Source organism: Dendropsophus ebraccatus, chromosome 12 (assembly GCF_027789765.1).
Source record: "Dendropsophus ebraccatus isolate aDenEbr1 chromosome 12, aDenEbr1.pat, whole genome shotgun sequence".
NCBI classification, from domain to species: Eukaryota; Metazoa; Chordata; class Amphibia; order Anura; family Hylidae; genus Dendropsophus; species Dendropsophus ebraccatus.
In genome coordinates, this window is record NC_091465.1 from 32,369,646 (window position 1) to 32,393,632 (window position 23,987).

Here is a 23,987-nt window from a genome sequence, read left to right on the forward strand (position 1 = left end):
AATTGATACTGGATCCGCAGATGATCTCGCTGCAAATCCGCAGAAGTTAGATCCGCTGTGGATCCGGTAGGTGTGAAGGCACCCTTAAAGTCAATTTATGACACAACAGATAAATGCTCATTTATATTCATGGAACCAGAGAGCTGCTTCATAAGTCTCAATACATCTTCATGATGCTCTCCTTAAGAAGAAACATTACCCCTTTGTCCCATTTTTATTCATTATACTCTTCAACCCCCATGCGTCATGGTTTTCATAGTTTAGTCTTGTGACTGGGTATCCGGTTGACCAAGTCTTTCCAGGAATCATTACGTGTTCCTTCTTTGTTTTCTGTAGACATTATACTTTGTGAACTTACTCACTGTACATTAATCTTGTAGGCATCACCAGCCTTGTTTCTTAAGTAAAGGTTGTAGAGGCCCCTGAGCATACCATTGGCTGGGAGCTCTTCATCCATCTCTGGTCTTCATCGTTTACATTTTTTTTATAAATCTAGTTCACAAAAGAAAGCTAGTTTCTAGAATTTTTTTTTTCTATAAAAGTTGATCTGTGTAAAAACGCATTTGATGACACCAGTCACACTGGTATTTGTACTGAACTCTATGTAATATATACTGGTGGATAAGTGACATCTGCATTCTAACATGGTTCAGCTCTTAGGGTATGTTCACACTGAGCAAATTCGGCAGAATTTGCGCGCCTCCACTCTCCACTCAAAGAATTGACATGTCAATTCTTTGAGCGGAGAGCGGAGGAGAGTGCAGGCGCGCAAGCCCTCCCATAGAGATGCTCTTTGACACTGAGGTAGACGGGATTCCGCAGAATTTGCTCAGTGTGAACATACCCTTATTAGCACCAGTAAGTAAACTACTTTTTTCTATAGAGGTTAGTATGTTCAGATCCCGTTCCATCCCTTCCTTTTGCAGGGGCGTCCCAGTCACTTTACAGGGAACATTCACTTGAAAAAGATACAGATCGGCAAAACAGGTGATCCCCCTAGGAGCTTGGTTTATGCATCCACATGGATATTCACCAATTTCAGTGGAATGGAGTGGAGGTAAATAATCTGCTAGATGGGGTGCTCAGCCATAGTTTTAGCAATGTCCATCTTAATTCTCAATAAGAAAATAAAGCCGCACTCACCATCATACTTGTGCAGAACTTCGTGCTCATTTATTGCGGTAAAAACACAATATAATCATGTCAGCAGGTAAGACGCCACTCGGTCATGATGTTCACAGGTGACAGCTGTTTCGCGTTATGCAACGCTTCTCCAGACCCCTTTACACTTTACAGGGAACCGCTCAACACTTTCATAAATTCTTTCTTAGCTGCTATGTTGCTACCTTTCATAGACTATGACCTTCCAATAGGTGCTAACATACAATGTCCCTGTTGAATGATTTGTGTGCCAGCAAAATTTAAAGGGCCCTTTTATATTCTGCATTCATAACAATAATAGCTCTACCATAATAATATCTTTGATCTGCCTGAGAATGTCATCTATATACCTTGACTTTTATATGTGTATACTTTGATTTTTAATTGTAGAATCCCTAAGCTCAAATAATAATAATTATAGTAATAATAATGTTTTTTTATTTAGTGCCACCAAATTCCCATTCTAAGAGTACAGACAATCCGACATTACAGAATAACACACTAATTACTGAAACAATCAAGGCCCTGCTAGCAGAAGCCGGAGTATAAGCGAAGTGCTTATAAATGTAGAGCCTTCATAGGCTATGTTCACACGTTTTTTCCTCTACATTTTCGACGAGAAAAGATGACGTCTGTTATTTTGCTGTTTGGCTGCTCGTCGGTGCAATGACGGCTGTTGCTAAATTTTTGTAGTTTTGGTGGACTAATTGGCCTTTGGGTGTGTCCATTGAATTTAATAGTAAAAAAGGTGAAAGGATGGTGAAAAAAGAAAAACTATGTATTAACAACTAAAAAATAACGTCTGCTGTTTGCAAAAGACGTCCGAAAATAATTGTCATGATCATTATTTTGACGTCCACACAGACAAATTCTGTCATTTTATACACTGAGTGCATTGGACATCCGTCATTCTATTGACTTCAATGTATTGCATTTAAGTCAACTACATTTTGGCAATAACGGACGTCTTTTTAAATAGAAAAGCCACCGTCTTTTCTCTTTTTTTGACGTGTTAACATAGCCATAATGTTTATAAGGAGACAAAGTAGTGATCATTGGGGCACAAGTTTCTCTTATATTCCCTATGCAGAATACCACAGTCACTAATGTTCGAAAAGAATGAGCACAAAGGACAGTGCTTCACAGAAAACATAGATCTAAGTTGTCATATTCAGTGCAGTAAATATTCAAGGACTCAATAAACTAGAACATTTACAGTAAAACTATAAATCTTTTATTAGGTATGAGCAAATATAATACAGTCAATGTACATGCAAGTCTTACACAATGATCTGCTGTTACTGCTGTATGTAAGCATCGGGCATTTACACCCCCCCCCCCCCTCCATTTAGGTTTCACATACACCTTCTGCAAATACATTCTGTGCTTCTGTATTTCGTGGTATAGCTTAACATTTTATTTAACCCAGAGGAAAAGATAAATTTCACTGCTATAGCCCTGTATCTAAATATCATGGCTAAGAGAGAATGGCTTGTTGGCCACCCTGGTGCCTGGGGCCCTTGCCTTGCCAGTCCCACCTAGCTAAATTCCTGAAAATGAGCATGCAATGGGACTTTGTGACTAAGGGCCTTATTACACAGCGCAATAATTGGTTGTATCAGCCGATTCAGCTGATTATCGCTCCTTGTAATAGAGATAACGATCAGCCGATAAAAAGATCATTGGCGTTTCCCGCTCCTGGTCTTCTCCCTGCTCCTGGTCTTCTCACCTTTCTGGTCCTGGTAGCTGCAGCATCTGAGCGGCCTGTTAGCTGATCATAGATTAATCATAGGCCACGGTGGGAAGCTGCAGAGCACAGGAGAAAAGACTGGGAGCGGGGAGAAGTAAGGTATCAGATGTTTGTGCAAGGGCTGCATGGACATTGCTAACGATGTCCATGCAGCCCTTGCTGCCCAATTATTGGGCCGTCAAATAGGTCCAGTAAACAAGCTCCGATCTAGCAGATCAGCGCTCTTTCACTAAAATGATCGGGCTGTAGTCGGCCCATGTAATGACCCTTACACTGGGAATATAATGCCTTGGCTGGGCAGTCTTTGTATATGCATTCAAGTCTAAGTACAGCGCATTGAATTCCCTACAGGTACAATACTATGGCTTAACTTGGACAGTGTAAAGCTGGCAGTGATAAACATGTTACTCTTTTTAAAAAGATTTTCTCTTAAAGGATAGGTCCATATTTTCATAAATGAAAGGGCAGTTGTTATAACGGCTAATCATTTATTAAACAAGTAAATAAACACACAGACACTACGGGTAAACAGGGAAACATCTAATGGCTGGTCTATATGTATAGAAAATATTTTCCACTAGACATTGGCAGCAGCAAACATTCCCTTGGCATTTGGTATACCATTTTCTAAAACTTGCACCATGTGAATTATGCATATGACCATTTTTATCCATGCCCCATTGAGATTGAAGCTGGAATACATTATTCTTCACCCAGATCATTGATTACACGTTTTGCATCAATGTGGAATTTTCTATGCAACTGTTAATACAAACTATGTACTGTAATCTTCTCCTACTCTATACTAGGATAGTATCACTCAGTTCACCTGCCTATTGTTCCAACACTAGATCCATTTCATGTCCTATTTGTATCTTTCTGTACAGGTAAAGTATAGCCCACTATATATGTAGACGGGCGGCCTGATGGATATAGTCCCATGTAAATAGTAAGTCATTGAGCAAATGGAGAACAAAGACATCTGGATTTTCATTTGAACAAAGTGGACAAGAGTGATATAATATCCCTGTGTACACCCTGTAAGCACTGTGTGGTTAACATTTAACTTTATATTGCCTCCTGATGACTGACAATCTCTTGTACAGAATCTATAGAAATATAATAAATCATCTAGTAATTCATGCTATTTCCTATGTTAGATTTCTGGCCAAATATTTTATCCATGAAAGAAAATTAAATATACCAACTAGCTTAACTATGTTAGCGATCATTCCTGGAAGCACACTCTCTCAGTTTTCCCACTAACACAGAGACTATTATTTGGCTTAATATTTAACCAAGCGCATAAATGATACAAAGAAACGGCAGGAACAAAGCAACTAAATTATATATGCAACTATCAATATCCCTTTATTCTCAACTTACAAATCGCCGTATTCTATTCTACATTATAAATTACATGTCACAATATTAGCAGTAATGTAGAGATTTAAAACGGGAAGGATGTTCAGTATTATAATAGTGTTCCGGTTACTTGACATTTGGAAATAGATTATGGTTAGGCAGTGCAGTTAGCTGGAGATGCAAAGACTAATATACGGAAATTCACATTTCAAATGGATACTACAAACTGCCAGGGCTATAAATGACAAACTACGCTCTGCTTACTTCTCCCAGTAGTGTGAACACGCCCATGTGAACGAGTCCAGAGAGCTGGTGATGTACCATGCAAGGTGGGGATAATAATTTTACAGTTCTCGAAGTTTGTGTTGTTGTTTTAAGTAAATTGGAATACCCCTTAGAAATTTTAAAAAGGTGAACAAGGACAACTCCATCCCCTAATCCAAGGAACACCTCAAAAATTGGAAAAATGTGAACACATGCATTAGTACCGTCTATTTGGTACTTAGCAAAACAATTCTGGGGGGGGGAAGGCAGCTGAGACATTTTTGAATGGCCAATCTTAAACAGTCCACACCTCTTGTAAAAGTTAGAAGTGATAAAATACTTTTACGTATGGTTGGCAGAAATTTTGACAACTGTTCATTGGTAGTGCCGAAATTATGAAAGTAAATTTTAAAATGATGCAAATATGAAAACTATTTTTGAGTTAAAGGAGAAGTCCCATGAAATTAAAAACAGGCAGGCAGGGGTTTCTTAACATTCCCTACCAATCTGCTGTTTAAGGCCCCCTTCACACGTCCGGGAAATATGTCTGGATTTTTTACCAAGAAATTCTAATGGAATTCCGGACCCATAGGAATACATTAGTCACGGACACCCTTCAGGATTTTTCCTGAAGGCTATCCGTTCTGGAAAATAGGTCAGGATTTTTTTTTACGTCCTGTCCTATTTTCACCCAGAAACCCGGCACGGGCCCCCCCATAGAAGTCTATAGGAGCGGCGGAGTCCCTGAGTTCCCAGCCTCCTGTTGCACAACCCCCCATTCCGCCTCTTGGACCTCAACGCCCAGTTTCCTGAAGGTAAAAACTAATTACCATCAGGAAATCCTGATGCTTTCCTGATGCCTTTTGAGGCCTCCTGATTAGGATTTCCTGGCAGTAAAAACATGGACATGTGACATGTGACATGGACATGTGAATGGGGCCTTAAGGTTTCAAACATATAAAGAACTGTACAATCTTCATTGATTACATGGTCTAGACACAGGCACTATGTGCTCTTAGTGGCTACTCTGAATTGGACAAGGCTGCAGAAACTTGCACAGCCACTCCTAAATGTGTGGTGCACATATGTATAAAGCCATATAATCAATGAAAAGTTTTCAGCGCTTGATAAGATATGCATAACCTGTTCTAAGGACAGTCCTCTTGTTAACCCCCTTTAATGTAAATATATGAGGGCTGCATGAGTTATGTAATTACCTTAGCCATTAGCCTATGGCTATGGCTGTATCTCAGTTTTCCAGGTGGTCCTCCCGCTGGATCCACCCACTGCACGGAGCGGGCAGACAGCGGGAATCATTCCCGAGGGTTCGGGTCCGTACGAACCCGAACCGAATTCGGTTCGGACCATCCCTAATTATTACATTACAAAATTACATAAGACTCCAAAATTTACTTTGTTCAAATCCTGCTAACTCGTGAGATTTCTATTGTTACATGTTTAGGCGTTCACACGTTGTAATACAATGGCTGTTTTTTTGACTGTCATTTTGATTGTCAAACAACATCCGCTGTATTATGTGTTCCTCTGGCCAATAATGCATTATTGGCCATAGGAACATTATTTTACACCCATAGAAGTCTGCTGGCCATATGGATGTGAATGAAATGAATTAACCATTAACTTCCATCCACACTATGGCCAGCAGAACGGCCACACAGTGTGTGAGCAGTATTTTTTTTACGGCCACTGTTTGCGAAAAATAGAAATGTTCATTATTTTGTACAGCCACAGTGAACAACGGCCATAGTTGATGCACTGTGTGCACAACAACAGCCGTTGTTCTATTGAAATCAATGAATTAGGAAAACTACGGCCGTTGTGTTCAATGACCACTAGGGCAGTAGATTTCCAAATTAATTATAATGTGTGAACATAGCCTTAATGTATATTTAGATTTTACATTATAATTTATATCAGTTACACTTAAGAAACAAGAAATTTTCAATATGATAAATCTTGTATATGATTGGAATTTTTTTTCCCAGGGAATGTCCTGTTATATGAAATCCATTAAAAGCAGAAATTGCTGGGGTTCAGCAGTAGACCGAGGATCACACTTAAAGCCATAGATAGAAGACTGAATTGTGCTACAGAGCCTGTACTTGTGGTTTTGACTGGTGTTACAGCTGAAATTATATAAAAAACATAAAAGCATTACTTAGTAGTTTTTCAATTGTATGTTTGCATACAAACACTGATATAAATACTATATTTTATCCAAACATTATTTTTTTAGGGCTTCTTACGACTATTTATCAGCCATCAAGTTTGTATTGAAGACCAGTACTGCAAGACCTCTTACAGATTCCATGTTGGGACCCAATTACTCATCAGCAAGTGTCTGCAGTAAAGCAAATACCTAGACGTGGTGTTGTATTAGCTCAATCATATTGGCTTCCCCAATACCATAAAAATGGAATAAAAATATTCATTTAGAAAATAAAAGCATATAAGAAGAACATATATATTTAAGTTAAGATGTTTTTTCACAAAAAAATTACCTTTTGTTAAAGAAGTCCTGAGAAATTCAAAATAGGCAGGCCTGCACAGGGAACGTAATAAACAAGGCATACTCACCAGCCCTGGTGACCCTGTAGCTCCACTCCAGGTCCCACTGATAGCCGCTGGCTTTCATTTTTGGCTGGAATCTGGGTACATCATGTACCCGGTTCTTCCAGCTACAACGTCACAGCCCAGCTAATTAATTGCCTGCTCAGCCAGTAAGTAACTGGGGTAGTGTTCCGCCCCAGTTACTGATTGGTTGATCGGGCAAATGATCAGGTGGGTAGGTGATGTTGCAGCTGGAAGACAATGGCGGCTGTCAGCTAAACACAAGAGCAGAGCTATGGGGCATGAGGATAGGTAAATATACTTTGTTCATTATGTTCCCACACCCCCACCTACCTTTTTGCTTTTTTTCTTTAATTTCATGAGACTTTCACTTCTCATTTATATAGATAGATAGATAGATAGATAGAGATATATTTCTTTTTTTTTTTCTTTTTTTAAAGTAAAATTTTGGATCAAACATACCAGTAACTTTAGTGCTTTCTGTTGTGTTAGTAGCAGCTGTGGATGAAATACAATACAATCAAAAAATTAAAAGATATCCAAAAATGATTTGTATTTCTTGAAAATAAAATAATAAAAAAAAAAACAGTAAATAACAAAAAGCTAATTTTTAAAAACAAAATTTTTTTGAATGAAACATACCAGTAACATTGGTGCTTTGTGTTGTGTTAGCAGTAGGCGTTGCTGAAATGAAGAAAACACATTGGGGGGACATTTACTATTGAGTCTAAAACGTGCAATTTTTCTACAAAGTATTCATCTGTTTTTTACCCAGCTAAATAGGACTTTAATATAACAATCTATTTATAAATTTGTAAATAAAATAAAAAACTTGTACAAACAAATTCATCTAGTACTGACCAGATGTAAAAAATATTCGCCCGTCGAATACTGGTTCATAAATAGAATTTAGACTAAAAATGGGCGATTCACCTAATTCTTAAAAATATGAGCAAAGCCCTTAATAAATGTCCCACGTTGTATGTTGCTTTCATTTTTTGTATGATAATAGGACAGGCTTTTTGGGATATTCTCCAACCCGGATAATAACTACAGGATGATTCATCTCAGATCCGCCTCATTATAAATGTTGACAATAAGTGAGTGTTGAGGTAAGACAATGCCAAATGACTTTCCATAATTCAATAAAGTTTCTTGGAGGGATAAGGGTGGAGAAGGTTTTTGGAGACGGTCCAACAGACACAGTAAGCAGAACTTCCTCCTAAGCACGCTTCTATTTCCTAAGGCCAATTTAATAGGCAGTTGATCAATTTTTTCATGTTTTTTAATGCAGGAGGAAACTAGAGAAGCCAGAGGAAACTCATGGAAGAACAAAAAGTGGCCCCGGTGAACCTATGTTGGACCAATCGTCTTGGCCATCAAGTCACTTTGATGGCCTGAGTGACCCCTTGGCTTTCTGATATCCTGTGTTATAGGAATGTTCTGTCATTTTACACCTCATTATATTTGGTGATATAAAAAGAAACTGTAGAACAGGCAGCTTTACTAACCTATAGTTGTATTAGTAGCCGACTCTAAAAAACAAGAAAACATCAGTTTACAAGAATGAATTTCAAAACTGTTTTCAACATATTACAGCTGGATTGCAATATCTCTGTAGTTCCTACTGACTAATGGCAGAATCCAGATAAATTATGCTCAGGCTATTATAAAGATTTTGTCAGCTTTCTACCATTGCAAGGGCAATGTATCTGTTTTCAAGTTGGCACCGTATACCAAGCCCTCCCCAGCATCCACACATGGGCACATTCCCTGCCAGGGCCCTAATGTTGCTCTTGTATTACTCATTAGAGTGTACACATAGGACTTCAGTCACTTAACAATTCATTTCTTCAGATATCTATTGGCATATAGTTAGAGCAGAGCATCAGGGCGGAGTCTAACAGTTGTTTGGCAACAGGGGTTAAAATACAAAATCACTGAACCTCAGGGGGAGTGTAGTAAAACAATTGGATATCAGATACTTCCCACACTACCACTGCAGTCTTAAAACTGGCTACTATAAGGCTATGTTCACACTACATATAAAAAAACAAAAAAGGCGTGAACTTTTTCTGTTTAAAAATGCGTCCGTTTTTTTGCCGCAATTTAAATGACTTCAGTGGAATGCATTGAAGTCAGTGGAATGATGGACATCCATTGCACACAGTGTATTAAATGACGAATGGTATTTTTTAGTTGTTCTTAAACAGGTTTTTTTTTCTCGTCCTTTGACCGTTTTTAATGTAATGCCTCTCACGCATCTCCGCTCTCAACCACTCTCAACTCAAAGAACTGATATGTAGATTCTTTGAGCGGAGAGTAGCGGAGAGTGCATGCATGGCATCGCACTGACACACTGAGGCAGACGGGATTCCGAGCAGAGTCTGCAACAGGGGCAGAATTTTACTATTTTAACTCAGTGTGAACAGACCCTTAGGGTACAATATTAAGAAAAAATTTTATATGATCATAACTCACCTTGGCTTAATGTTTGATGCAGAAGGAAAGTATATGTATCATTGTGTATAAAAGCTCTAAAAGAATTAAAGAGAAATTTATTAGCTTCATTACGAGTACTTATTGTAAAATATACCGCATATTGTGCCTCTTGGCCATTGGAATAATGTAGATGTGTGGCAAGTCAGAACTGTCAGCAGTTTGTAATGAGTAGCTTGGTACATTTACAGCTTCGGTTAATGGGGGTATGGGTTGAGCTTTGACATTGTGAGACAAAAATGTGCCGGCAGAAAATCCTGACACAGTTTATGCCAACTAATAGTTTAAACTGAGACTAGGCTGTCTACTATTTATCTGCATTAGCCTCCGCCATGTTAGGTAGGGATCAGTGCAGCCATGTTCTTACATACTCCTCTGTCCCTACCTATTTGGATGATGCACCATAAATGGTGGCCAACTGTCACAACAATAAGATGGACATGGAATGTATGTAACAGCGGACTTTTCCCTCGCCGGGGCAGCATCTGTGATAAGATGCTAGGAGCCGGGGACCTGTATTCATATGCACTGTGCTGTAATGAATCGGCCACACGGCGCTGTCATTGCACTGCGGTGCATATGTATACAGTTCCCCTGCTCCCAGCATCTTATCACAGATTCTGCCCGGGGGGGGCGGGGGGGGTCCGTTACATGCATTCCATGTCCGTTACATGTGCTTGCGACCTAAGGCTTGGCTTATGCTGCGTTTTTGCAATCTGTTTTTTGTTTTTTTTTTTCATCTGTTTTCTGCAAAAACAAAAAAAGAGGATGAAAAACGGAATTGTGTACATAAGTTTTTCCATTGACTTCCTGTGTAAAAAAAAAGGTTAAAAAACTAATGAAAATGCATCCTTTTTTTAAATGTGCACAAAAACACGGCCTACCACATTTTTGTGTACGCTAAAAAAGGATGCGTTTTTGATCTTTTTTTTTTTTTTTTAATGATGGAAGTTGCCTTTTTTTTTGCATAAAACAGATGGGAAAAAAGTATTGCAAAAACACAGTGTGAACCCAGCCTAGCACACTAAAAGGTCTAAGATAGAAAGTTACAAAAAAGAAAGTCAGGCAGGCTAGATCAATGGCGGGAGGTCTTCTCAGGTCCAAATTGTCAAGCAAAGGCAGGATCAAAAACAAGCTGGAAATCAGGATACCGAAAGCTAGTGATAGTGAGGGTCAGAGAGCCCATTGGGCATTGGTGGCCTGCTGATGCCAGTCTAAATACACTACGGCTGGAAAGCCCAGGACACTGTCTTCATATCAGATTGGTGTGTGTAAGGGTACTATTACATGGCCCGATGGGGGCCCGATAATAACTGTAAACGAATGCCGATCTGTTAGATAGGAGCTCGTTTACTGGGCCTATTACACGGCCCAATAATCGTTTAACAAGGGCTGCATGGACATCGTTACTGATGTCCTTGCAGCCCTTGCTTAAACTGCACACATTACCTTTCCATGGTCCGGAGCTCCTCTGGCGTTCCGCTTCTTCCCAGGTCCCACGCGCTGCAGCTTTAGAGCAGCTCGTCTCAGCTGACAGGCCTCTCAGCCAATCACTTGCTGCGGTTTGGCCAGTGATTGGCTGAGCAGCCTGTCAGCTAAGACAGGCAACTCTGAAGCTGCAGCACGTGGGAACAGGGGAGGAACGGAGCGCAGGAGGAGCCCTGGACCAAGGATAGGTAATGTATGCACTTTGCAAATCGTCAGCCGCTGGCCGCGCACCACTATTACACGTAACAATGCGCGGTCGGTGCAGACAATTATAGGTCCAAACGGCTGATCGTTGTGTTTAGTACACGGAACGATGATCGACCGATTATCGTTCCGTGTAATAGTACCCTAACTCTCATTCAAGTTTACACTCTCTAACGATGAATTTTTGTAAAACTGAGCCTATGTATAAAGCATATAATCCCTTTTCAACTATGGAGTAAAATGGAATTGGAACACCCCTTCAGCAACCACATTCCCAACTACTTATGTGACTAATAAAAGTGTATACCCCTCCTTGGACCTAGATGCATGAGGTGAGGTGAAAAAAAAGGCACTTAAAAAAGACCCTACAAATTCTACATTTTAAGATGTATAATAGAACCTTGACCACTTACTTAATTGTAACATTTGTCACATTGGCTGGGGACGTCCATGTAGTGCTGAGGACACTGTTGTTTAGGAAATGGTCAGTAAACAAGACACTTTCATTACAGCTGTTATTTCCTGGGGACCAGCTTCCTACAGGACTGGACACAGTAAGTGCTTGTAACAGGACTGCAAAATTGCCACTTCCATGCACTTGAACTAAAAAGGAACAGAGAAAAAAAAGCATTGTTACCCAAATAATATTTTCAAAAGAGTACTATACCTCATACGTACATATTGCAATAGAATTACCATAAGGCGTAACTAGTTGATTGGTGGGGATCCGACCACTGGGACTAAAATTGGTCTTGAAAATGGAGGTATGTGTCCTCAGAGTGAATAACATCTCAATGCACATGGTTGGCTGCTACTCTATTTATTCTCCTTGGGACTACTCACATTGCCAAGTTCAGAAGGTTGGACCTCCGATTAACTAGGTATTCCCTATCCTGACAATGCTGAATAACTTTCAGTCTTGGGATTTCTCCTTTATATTAGCTATAAAAGGGGCTGCCGAGCAAAAATATTTTTCTTTCAAATCAACTGGTTTCAGAAAGTTATATAGATTTGTAATTTACTTTTATTTAAAAATCTCAAGTCTTCCCATACATATCAGCTGCTGTATGTCCAGGAACTGTTTAGATCAGTAGCAAATTCCTATAGAAAACCGCTCCTGCTCTGGACAGTTCCTGTCTCGGACAGAGATGGCAGCAGAAAGCACTGTGTCAAACTGAAAAGAAAATAACATTTCCTGCAGGACATCCAGAAGCATAATAATAATAATGATAAGTATGGGAAGATTTTGAAATAGATGTAAATTACAAATCCATATAATTTTCTAAAACCAGTTATTTGAAAGAAAAACATTTTTGCTGGATAACCCTTTTAAATATAGCAATGTACTAACTGGAAAAAGACAAGAATTAAAGTGTTAGTGTCATTTGGAGTAACTTTTGACATGTCATTAGATTTTCTTCTGATCCTCTGTGACCCTGAAATACAGCGCACATCTCTCCTTGTCTCACAATCAAATTTGACTTGTTTGCTTGATTACAGTCTATGCCAAAAAATCCGATGTTCGGGTGGCTGGGAAGTGGAGCTTATTCCAACACAGTCACCTTTTCTACATCTTAGGATCTCAGAAGGCCTCAGTAGTGAGACTCAGAGTAATGGATAACTTTTGATATGTATGACGTGAAAAATTACTCCAAATGACGCTAAGGCTTTACCTGTTTCAATTGTTGGGTGTACATGTATGCCCAATGTGCACTGGGGGCATATTCTGCAGCTTACTTATATTAACAGCAGACAACTGTGGTCAGCTGCTAGCTAGCTCCGATTGTTGTCATTAAACCACCTAGATGCTACTGTCAATTTTGACTAAGGCATCTAGATGGTTACAAACTGCACGCCTATCATTTCTGATTGCAATCATCTGGTGGCAATGGCTTGTCATGGCAGCTGGAGGCCTTGTGAAAGTCTGTGTCTGTGGCTGCTATCATAGAAGTTTAATGCAAGCCATCCTATATGAGGTATGAGCAATTTGACAGTTTACTACAATGTATATGTATTGTAAAGATTTGTAAAAGTGATAAAACAGTTGCATAGTAAAGTCCCTATAAGGAATAAAAATGTAATTTAAAAAAAAGTTTAAAAATAAACTTTCTTTTCCAATTTACCAAATAAAAAAGGTTAAACATGAAAAAGCATAAAAATATAACCGATAACCAAAGATCACCAACTGCCTCGACATTGTACCAAAAAAATCAACAGATTAACACTCAATTCACAATTAATTCCCTGTAGAATTAATACAATAAAAAGTTATTATAACATAATAAATATAATTTTAAAAGGAATGTTGTTTTAGAATATGAGGAAGAAAAATGTAACATAGCAACATAGTAAATAAGGCTGAAAGAAGACAAGAGTCCATCAGGTTCAACCCAGGGAAACCCTACTGCATTAATCCAGGGGAGGGCAAAAACCCCCATAAGGCAGACAACAACCGCCCCACCACAGGGAGAAAACTCTCTCCCGACTCCAATGGCAATCAGAATAATCCCTAGATCAACGTATCACCGGAAATCTAATGCCCGTAACTTGTAATTTAATATTTTTCAAGAAAAGTATCCAGGCCTCCCTTAAACTTATTTAATGAATCGGCCATGACAACATCATGTGGTAGAGAGTTCCACAGTCTTACCGCTCATACAGTAAAGAACCCGCGTCGATGCTGAAGGTGAACTCTTCTTTCCTCTAGATGTAGAGCATGGGTCTCAAACTCGCGGCCCTCCAGCTGTTGCCAAACTACAATTCCCATCATGCCTGGACAGCCGAAGCTTTAGCTTTTGCTGTCCAGGCATGATGGAAATTGTAGTTTGGCAACAGCTGGAGGGCTGTGAGTTTGAGACCTCTGACGTAGAGGATGCCCCCTATCATGGTTACAGACCTAGGAGTAAAAAGACCACTACAAAAGATCTCTGTACTGTCCATTCATATATTTGTACATTGTGATCAGATCGCCCCTAAGACGTCTTTTGTCTAGCGTAAATAACCCCAAGCTTGATAACCTGTCCTGGTACTGTAACCCACCCATTCCCTTAATGACCTTTGTCGCCCTCCTCTGCACCCGCTCCGGTTCAGCTGTGTCCTTCTTATATACCGGTGCCCAAAACTGTACACAGTTTTCCTTATGTGGTCTGATCAGTGATCTATAAAGAGGCAAAACTATATTCTCATCCTTAGTATCTATACCTCTTTTGATGCATCCCATTATTTTATTAGCCTTGGCAGCTGCTACCTGGCACTGATCACTAAAGTTGAGTTTACTGTCAACCAATACCCCCAGGTCCTTTTCGGAAGTAGTTTTACCCAGTGTTTTATTATTTAGCACATAACTGTACTTATTATTTCTATGGCCCAAGTGCATAACCTTACATTTATCCACATTAAACTTCATTTGCCATTTCACCGCCCAAGCCCCTAGCTTCTCCAAAACTCTCTGTAATATGATATTATCCTCCTCTGTGCTGATTACTCTACCCAGTTTAGTATCATCTGCAAAAATGGAGATTCTACTCTGTAGCCTTTCTATAAGATCATTAATAAAAATATTAAAAAGAAGTGGACCCAACACTGACCCCTGTGGTACCCCACTAGTAACTAAAACCTAATCTGAATATGTTCCATGACCACCCTCTGTTTTCTATCACACAACCAGTTACTTACCCATTTGCATACATTTTCCCCGAGTCCCAGCATCTTCATTTTGTAGACTATTCTTCCATGTGGCACGGTATCAAATGCCTTTGAAAAGTCCAGATACACAACATCCACAGCCTCCCCAGGTCAAGTCTATAACTCACCTCTTCATAGAAGCCGATCAGATTAGTCTGACAAGACCGATCCCTCATAAATCCATGCTGGTGCTGCGTCATAAGATTATTTTCATTAAGATACTTCAGTATAGCATCTCTTACAAACCCCTCAAATACTTTACCTACTATAGATTTTAGACTTACGGGCCTCTAGTTTCCAGGATCACTCTTTGACCCCTTCTTGAATATTGGTACCACATTATCTACGCGCCAGTCCTGTGGAACAATCCCTGTCATTATAGAATCTTTAAATATTAGGAATAACGGTCTGTCTAACACAGTACTCAGCTCTTGCAAAACTCTAAAATGGATGCCTTCTGGGCCTTATGGATTTTAATGTTTTTAAGGCGTCTCCCCACTTTGTGTTGCTTTAAACAAATCATTTGTTTGGCCAACAGCTATCTCCACTGGCATCCCCATCCACGGCCTATGAATAAGGGTGTGGTGGAGAGTAAGCTGTAGCCACACATTGGTGACTTATCTCTCCCAGAACAATAGGGTTGGGCAACTGAAACCAAACACACCCAACCCTTCTTTCCATTGATATCACCTGTCAAGGGACAATCAGGAGGAATATAACATTTCAGGATATTGTGAAGAAAAAATATTTTCCTTAAAGGGTTAGTCTCAGTTGCTGAGAATTCATCTTGATACTCCTGCATCCACTCTCACTTCCTGATTTGGCACTGGGACTGCGGTGTGGGTGTGTGGCTAGGACGGGATCCAGCAGTGCTGAGATGAATCATACATGTCTCCAGGGACAATCCAAGCCCTGGTGATGGTCTGACCTCAGAGGGATACAGTCGAGGGATGGTAAAATCTATTCTTACCACTCCTGAGGATCCCAACCACCTGAGTGACATCCCAATAAATATCATTGGTGGGGAAGCTAGGCAACTAGCTATCAACATTACAAGAATTTGCTAACTTGCTTTCTTTTCCATTCCCTATCACCTCACAAAAATTTAGATGATGGGATTACCCATTTAACTTATCTAAAAGAAGGGTAAGGCTGGACACATTTAAAGCTGTTTGATGAGCAGAGAATGGTGAAGGTAGAATAATGTAGCTTGGATTGACTTATATCTCTACACTCTCTCTAGCTATGCCATATATTCAGAAAAGAGGTGTCCCTGATAATGATCTGAAATTGACGGTGTGATTAGTCTGTTAATCCAAGTGAAAATTTGTCTAAAAACATGCTAGCTCATGGTAAAAGTTACCAGTCACAGACCCTAAAGATTTTTATGATAAAATAAAAGCTGGCATGTACACAAAGTAGAACAGTAAAGGTAGAAAACTTAATTTTACCTTGTTACAAACATATATATAGCTTGTGAAAAATGGGACCAACACCACCAGTGGCAATGGAAAATTAAAGAGCTTGAAGAGAATTATTGTTTGTCATGGGTTCATGTACTCATCTCTCAAGTACTATTTAAGATCATACGATAAGTAGAGGGTTGTTTTTTTTTACAAGTAGACATTAGTTCTTCAATTAGCAAAAGTTTTGTATGGCACAAGGAATTTACTCTTGAAACTAACTATAATTGTAACAAATTGGCTTTAAATGAAGAACGAGGTGCAAAAACACTTAGTTTGCCTTTAGTCAGCCACAGTGCAGTCATGTTTTTTAATGAGCCTGAAATCTCAATGTACCATGAAATGGTTGACTATGGATCAGTATGTTTTATTTTTTATTTTTATTTATTTATTTATTTATTATTTTTATTTTATCTGATATTCTTCATTTCCCAAGTGTTATGAAGTCTACATTTTCCGTCAAGCTCTGTGCTAGGTTCCATGGCAGGAGCTTGGCTGAGTTCCCAGATACCATTTCGGACAATCAACAATATATGAGATTCTATATCCTTGTTCTTTATTTCTACTCAGGTTTTCTTAAACCTTATTGTGTGTTTGTTTAAACATTAAGAACCTTAATCAACACCAAGTTTTTCAGTTGTTAAAATGTTATCTTCTAAGTGCTTTTGGCTATGTTCCCACAAAGTCTGGTGCCAAGTTATGGCTGTTATTGTACAAATGACGACCGTCATTATGAAATGACGGCTGTAGTTTGGCATCAAACGGCCAAAAGAGATATTGTGGGAACATAGCCTAAAATTGGAGAGGAAATTTTGCTTAGAAGAAATACAGGTAAGGGTATGTGCACACTACGGAATCCGCACAGATAACTTCCAGCGGATAACGTGTGCACTCCCGCTTGAAGTTTCGCCTGTCCCATAGGCTCTATCATATGCTCAAGCAGATTTTGCCTTCCGCCCAAAGATTTGACATGACAATTCTATGGACAGATAGCAGAATCTGCCTGAGCATAGAATGGAGCCTATAGGACAGGCGGAACTTCGAGCGGGAGTGCCACAGCCACCAATGAGACAGAATCATCCTAGCAGATGAGACATTTAGAAGAAATGTTGGAGAAATATCTCTCTTATTGTTGGTGTGTATCACATTGTACTTAATGAAAACTTGTCTGCCTTTGGCTCCCGTGGAAAAAAAAAATATCTACAGTGTGGTGTACTTTTTGATCAAATAACATTGCTTTGGTAACATATGGTCAAAAGACATGTTAGACTTAGGGTGCATTTACACAGAGAGATTTATCTGACAGATTTTTGAAGCCAAAGCCAGTAACGGATTTGAAAAGAGGAGAAATCTCAATCTTTCCTTTATGACCTGTTCTCTGGTTATAGTCCGTTCCTGGCTTTGGCTTCCAAAATCTGACAGATAAATCTCTCTGTGTAAACACACCATTATACATAAGGAGAACTTCACAGTTTATACCAAGAACATAGTGGCCAAATGTTATGTAAGTAGACCTGGCTGGAATCAACAATAACTAGGTCTTTATAATAAGCAAAACTGGTCTGATCAACATATGTCCGTCTACAAAAACTCTATGCTGCCCTTCTCGGAAACATCGGCAAAGCATGCAAAAAAAAAAAAAAAAAATTACAAAAAAAAAAGTTTTGAAAAATGTATGTAATAATAAGGTGCATTTAACTTGTAGATTAAGTAATGAAAATTATATTTTATGTAAATAAATAAGGTATAAACAAGTTTTTATTTCTCTATTCTGACAATGTAAAACAATAGAAATGCATGAAAAACAAGCATGTCCCACAGTATGTACCAGAGCTGAGTCTGTTAAGTGAACTACTGAGTTTTTAAATAGTACAGTTTTACATAGTACTGTATGCAAATTTACTGTGTTATCTAGGATTAGAAAAACTCAGCTACTTTTGTTCCTGAAACAGCGCCACTCCTGTCCTCAGTTTGTGTGTTGCATTGCATCTCAACTCCTGCTGAGTTGCAGTACTAGCTTTTTTTGGAGGAAATTGTCAACGATTGTCAAATTCTGGATAACTGGATGATCAAGTTGCATATATCATATAGTGTTAAGTATCCTACTGACAAAGTGGGCTTTGCTAACTATAAATTCGCCATAGGCACCAGCTGTTGTAGAAAGACTTCCGTGCAACCTGTTCTAGCTTGTGCATCTATAACATACTGTACATGCTTTTCTATTAAGCAACATCAAAAAACTTAAATGACTTCTACAAACATCTGTAAGATTAATATTTGATAAAAGACGTTTTAAAAGCTCTAATAACAGATGTTCTGGTCAAATCTGCAAGTAGAGTAACTTACCAGTGTAACTTGTACTGCTGTGAAGCTTATCAGGAGACACCGTCAAGTTAAATTCTGGCAAACTGGCATTGCTTAATGCAGTAGTCAGTATCTTGTCACAGAGGGCAGTGGTATTATCTCCATTAACATTAGAAACCACCAGACCAAGGGAAAGGAGGAAAGTAGCAAATCCACTTGGTGCCATTTGTGATGATGGAATTATCCCTGGGTAATGCGAGCACGTCAGCAGGAGGAAAACACTGACATGGAAAATCTGGACCTTTTATTTGGCTTCTCACATGCAAATAAAGGGCAGGACCAATTCTCATTGGCATTGTTACCTGAACTGCCAAAGGGCTAAGAAGTGGAAGAAAATTGGAATAGTCATTCATTAACTCAATAAAAAAACACACTAGGAAGTGGTTATCTCATGTGTGACATGTATAATTATTATGTATCTCTTCTTCAATAAAACTTATAGAATACTATAGTTCTCAGTAGGTAGGTGGGAACTTGCAACAAACAATGATAATAGCTATAGAAGGGCAGTTTATCATTTATGGCTTTCTAGCTGTCGCACAAGTACAACTCCTAGTGATTTTAGAAGCATCGGTATAAGAAAGTGATGAGCGAACATCCCGATGTTCAGTTCGGGTCCCGAACACGAACATAAAAAAAAAAAAAATGATCGGTTCGTGTTACAAATAACTAACGTACAGTAGAGGAAAAAAAAAGAAATGATCGATTTGTTTTAGCCGAACATTCACAAACAAATAACGAACGTACAGTTGAAGCGTACGTTTTCGGTCTACGCACATGCGTACAGATTATCAGGTGCAAAGTGTAAATCATGCATTTGTATACACAGTTGCGTACACATTGCGTACAAATCGGTCTAGAGTTACGCACATGCGTACAGATTATCAGGCCAAAGCATAAATGACGCAGTTGCGTCCGTTCGCAAGTTCGAATACGTTCAAAATGACCATTACAACCATTACGATCATCGAACAAATTGTGTGTGACCAGCGAACACGAATAATTTGCGTCATGTTCGTACAAACATACGAACATTTAAGACACATGTTCGCTCATCACTATGGGGAACCTTCAGCACTCCAGCTGTTGTAAAACTACAATGTCCATCGTGCCTGGAGAGCAAAAGTTTTGGAACAACAGGAGGGCTGAAGGATCCCCATATATATATGGTATACGACTACTGAGGTAGAGGACATTTTACACATTATTGACAAGGTAGGTTAATAAGTTAGTGTACAGTCTATTAATCTGAACTTCCTTTACCAGGAAGAACCCCCCCCCCCTATATTTCAGAATGACTGTGACATTGCAATCAGAGGCCTCTGCCATTACAGGCAACCAGTGTTTCAGACATCTGGTGATCTTACATATGCCGTAACTATGTACTTTTCTATAAATCAATCTGCAGTGTTGTCTGTTATTTGGTGAAGGATATTCAAAGCAGCTCTCTGATGCCATCTTTTGGAGGTAGCATCCCTTTCAAGTCAGTGTTTACCTCCAAATAGAACACTTAGAATAAATGCCAAGGCAGAAATCAGGTTACCCGTCTGCAAACAGCGGTTTCATTTTTGCCCCCCTTGTCAGTACAGAAAACGGGGTTGGTTTGCTCCCCTCTCTGTGTCAGTGAAATCAGTCTGTTTTAGGAGACCTACTGTACATAGACTATCAGTCAGAGCTTAAAATAGAAAACACAGGGTAGGTGCAGCTCACAATTGAAGTACTGAACGGGTCGAGGTTTAACTAAGAAAATGAACCCCTACCTAGAAGGGCCAATGTAGAAAATGTTGCAACAAAGAATTTTTAGTTCCTCTAGACCACCACAGCCCTCTCCTACTAGCAAGATAGTTTAAAAATAATTTTAACATTAAGAGATAAAACAAAATCATACAATAAGAATAGAGATAATGAATAACACTGGGTCCCGGACAGATTATACACTCATAAACTCATCTAAATCCTTATAAAAAGCAGTCTATGAAACTAACCTATAGTAACTCAATCAAAAACAATTAAATGTAGCCTAATAAAAAAGCCTGATAAGAAAAAAAATAGGAAAAAAATAGGAAAAAATAACGCTGTTAAAAATACAGTATCAGTTCATATTGGACTACAAGTCCAATATGAACTTATACTGTATTTTTAACAGCGTTATTTTTTCCTATTTTTTTCCTATCAGGCTTTTTTATTAGGCTACATTTAATTGTTTTTGATTGAGTTACTATAGGTTAGTTTCGTAGACTGCTTTTTATAAGGATGTAGATGAGTTTATGAGTGTATAATCTGTCCGGGACCCAGTGTTATTCATTACACAGGTCAACAAAAAAAAAAAAATTTACTGGTGTCCAAAATATTTTAATGATTTTGGGGTATTTTTGGGGTGCTGATTCTGAATATGCTATCAGTTTTGCCAGATTGGCTCAAGTTTTTTTTCATGTCTTGTTCATTTTTGAAGATTACTTTCTAAAACTAGTTAAAATAAACTAAAATCAACATTTACTTTGTAAAATTTATTGTATTCATGACAATAGCAATAAAGTTAATGCGCGTGTAGCAAATTACGTCTTTTTTTTTTTTTACACATTTCACGAAAATTCTCAAAAACTTGAGCCAATCTGGCAAAACTAATGACATATTCAGAATCAGCACCCCAAAGTTACCCTAAATTCGTTGAAATATCTTTGGCCCCAAAAATGCTGTTGACCTGTGTTACCTCTATTCTTATTGTATGATTTGTTTTATCTCTTAATATTAAAGTTATTTTTAAACTATCTTGCTAGTAGGAGAGGGCTGTGGTGGTCTAGAGGAACTAAAAATTCTTTGTTGCAACATCAGTCAGAGCCTGACTGATCAGGTGACACAGAGCTGGGAGAGGTCTGCACTGAGTGCTGCCTTCTCCCAGTTTGTTCTCATGATCGGTATGGGTCTGAACACTCTAACACTGATCCGGACCAATCAAAACTTTTGACATGTCTCTCTGACGTAAAAACAGAAAGTGCAACAGCAACCTACATGATACATGTGATAAAAAACTACTCTATAGATATTAAAAAATGAGGATCTTGGCAAACTATTTGATGAAACAGAGTGTACCATGTCACCACGTTAACCCCTAGACAACCCTGGGCGTACCCGTACTTTCTGGGTCGCCTAGGGGACTGGGTCGCCAAGGTGCCGCTTGTCCAATCGCTGTGCCCGCTAATTAATACTTCTTGCAGCTGTTCGTTGGTGGTATAGTTGGGGATCGCCCCCCCACCCACGCGTTGTAGCAGAAGAGCGATCCCCGTGTCCGGCACCAGCCGGGGTCTGCGCCGTAATGACGCTGATCCCGGCTCGGCACTCGATTGCTTTCGGCTGCAGCAGTCGAAAGCAATCGTGTGGCGATCTCATTGATCTATGCAGTGTAACTATACTGTATAGATCTCAATGAGAGATCAGTGTACTTATACTAGAGGTCCCCCAGGGGAACAACCCTAACCCTAGGGGGGCTTCTAGTATAATGTAAAAAAAAAAAAAAAAAAGATTATTATTAATAAAAAGCCCCCTCCCCTAATAAAAGTTTGAATCACCCCCTTTTCCCATGTTATTAATAAAAATATATAAATAAACATGTTTTGTATCACCGCATGCGTAATCACCCAAAACATTAATTTATCACATTCCTGATCTCGCACGGTAAGCGCAAAAAAATCCCAAAGTGCTAAATTGCACATTTTTGGTCCCATCAAATCCTGAAAATCTGTAATAAAAAGCGATCAATAAGTAGCATATGCGCAAAAAAGGTACCGATAGAAAGTACATGTCATGGCGCAAAAAATGACACCTCACACAGCCCCATAGACCAAAGGATACAAGCGCTATAAGCATGGGAATAGAGCAATTTTAGGGAACATATATTTGTTAACAATGGTTTGAATTTTTTAAAAGCCATCAGATAAAATAAAAGTTATACATGTTAAATATTTTTGTAATCATAACGATTTGAGGATCATATTTAACAAGTCAGTTTTACCCCAGGGCAAAAAGCGTAAAAGCAAAAACCCTCCAAATATTTTTTTTTATTTTTCAATTTCACCACACATTGAATTTTCTGCTGGTTTTGCAGTGTACTTTATGAAAAAATTCAGCCCATCATTGCAAAGTACAAAAAAATAAGGGCTCCTGTGGGTTTCTAGGTGAAAAAATGCAACTGCTATGGCCTTTTAAGCACAAGGAGGAAAAAACAAAAACGCAGAAATTGAAATTGGCCCGACCCTCTAACCCCTTCACCTCAGCAATCTGTATATATACGTTCCTATTGCACATGCCCCGTGCAGTAGGAATGTATATATATGTTCCTGACTTCAGGGGGCTTTGTGATGAGAACGGGATTGTGCAGGGAATCCACGGTGGGGGGAGATGAAATAAGCAAAATCAGACCCCCAGATCAGCCCCCCTAGTGCCCCAGTAACTAACCCCCCTCCCCGCTGCGGCCATCAGATCCAAGATGGCCGCCACCATCACTGTGAACAGACTAATGTCTGTTCACAGTGATCTTAGGTAAAAATGAATGAAAGCCCCATGCTCTCCACCACCGGCGGTAGCGGAGAGCATGGGGCAGTGATCGGGGACCCCCCTGTGGGGTCCCGGTACAAGCGATCAGCGGTATATACTATATACCGCTGATCGCTTGTGCCATGTGGAGCCCGGCACTTTTTATCCCCTGTCACCATGAATGATTGGTGACAGGGGATAAAAAGTGATAGTGTCCCCCCCCCCCAAGTCACCCCCCACCCTCCCTGTCACCCCCGTCCCCCAGTCACCCCCCCTTTCCCCATATACTTACCTGATCCTGGAGCTCCTTCCTCCTCGACGTCCAGGCTGCTTCTGAGGTGCGCATGCGCTCCAGAACCAGCCAACTCTGAAAATTTTAAATGACAGAGACCAATTTGGACTCTGTCACTGAACTATGATTACTGTGATAGAAAATATCACAGTAATCATAGTAATACAGTGAAAATGAATGTATAAAGTACAAAAAGTGACAAACATACAAAAAAATAAAACACACAATTTTTATTATAGTAATAATTGCAGTTTACCCCGAAATTACCCCTAACCCCCCCCCCCAGATTACCCGTAACCACCGCAGGTTGCCTGTAACCACCCCAGGTTGT

General features: G+C 39.3%; 1 protein-coding gene across 1 annotated transcript; it reads right to left on the reverse strand.

Annotated features, from left to right (window-relative positions):
• Nucleotides 1-2,372: 2,372 nt before the first annotated feature.
• LOC138770088 (placenta-expressed transcript 1 protein-like) lies at nt 2,373-19,069 on the reverse strand. The gene is made up of 7 exons (XM_069949017.1): nt 18,817-19,069; nt 11,737-11,926; nt 9,614-9,669; nt 8,644-8,667; nt 7,775-7,816; nt 7,595-7,630; nt 2,373-6,687 (listed from the first exon to the last, which is right to left on the reverse strand). The coding sequence occupies exons 1-7, from the start codon at nt 18,998-19,000 to the stop codon at nt 6,572-6,574; spliced, it is 648 nt and encodes a 215-aa protein (XP_069805118.1). The 5' UTR covers nt 19,001-19,069; the 3' UTR covers nt 2,373-6,571.
• Between the last annotated feature and the right edge of the window lie 4,918 nt (nt 19,070-23,987).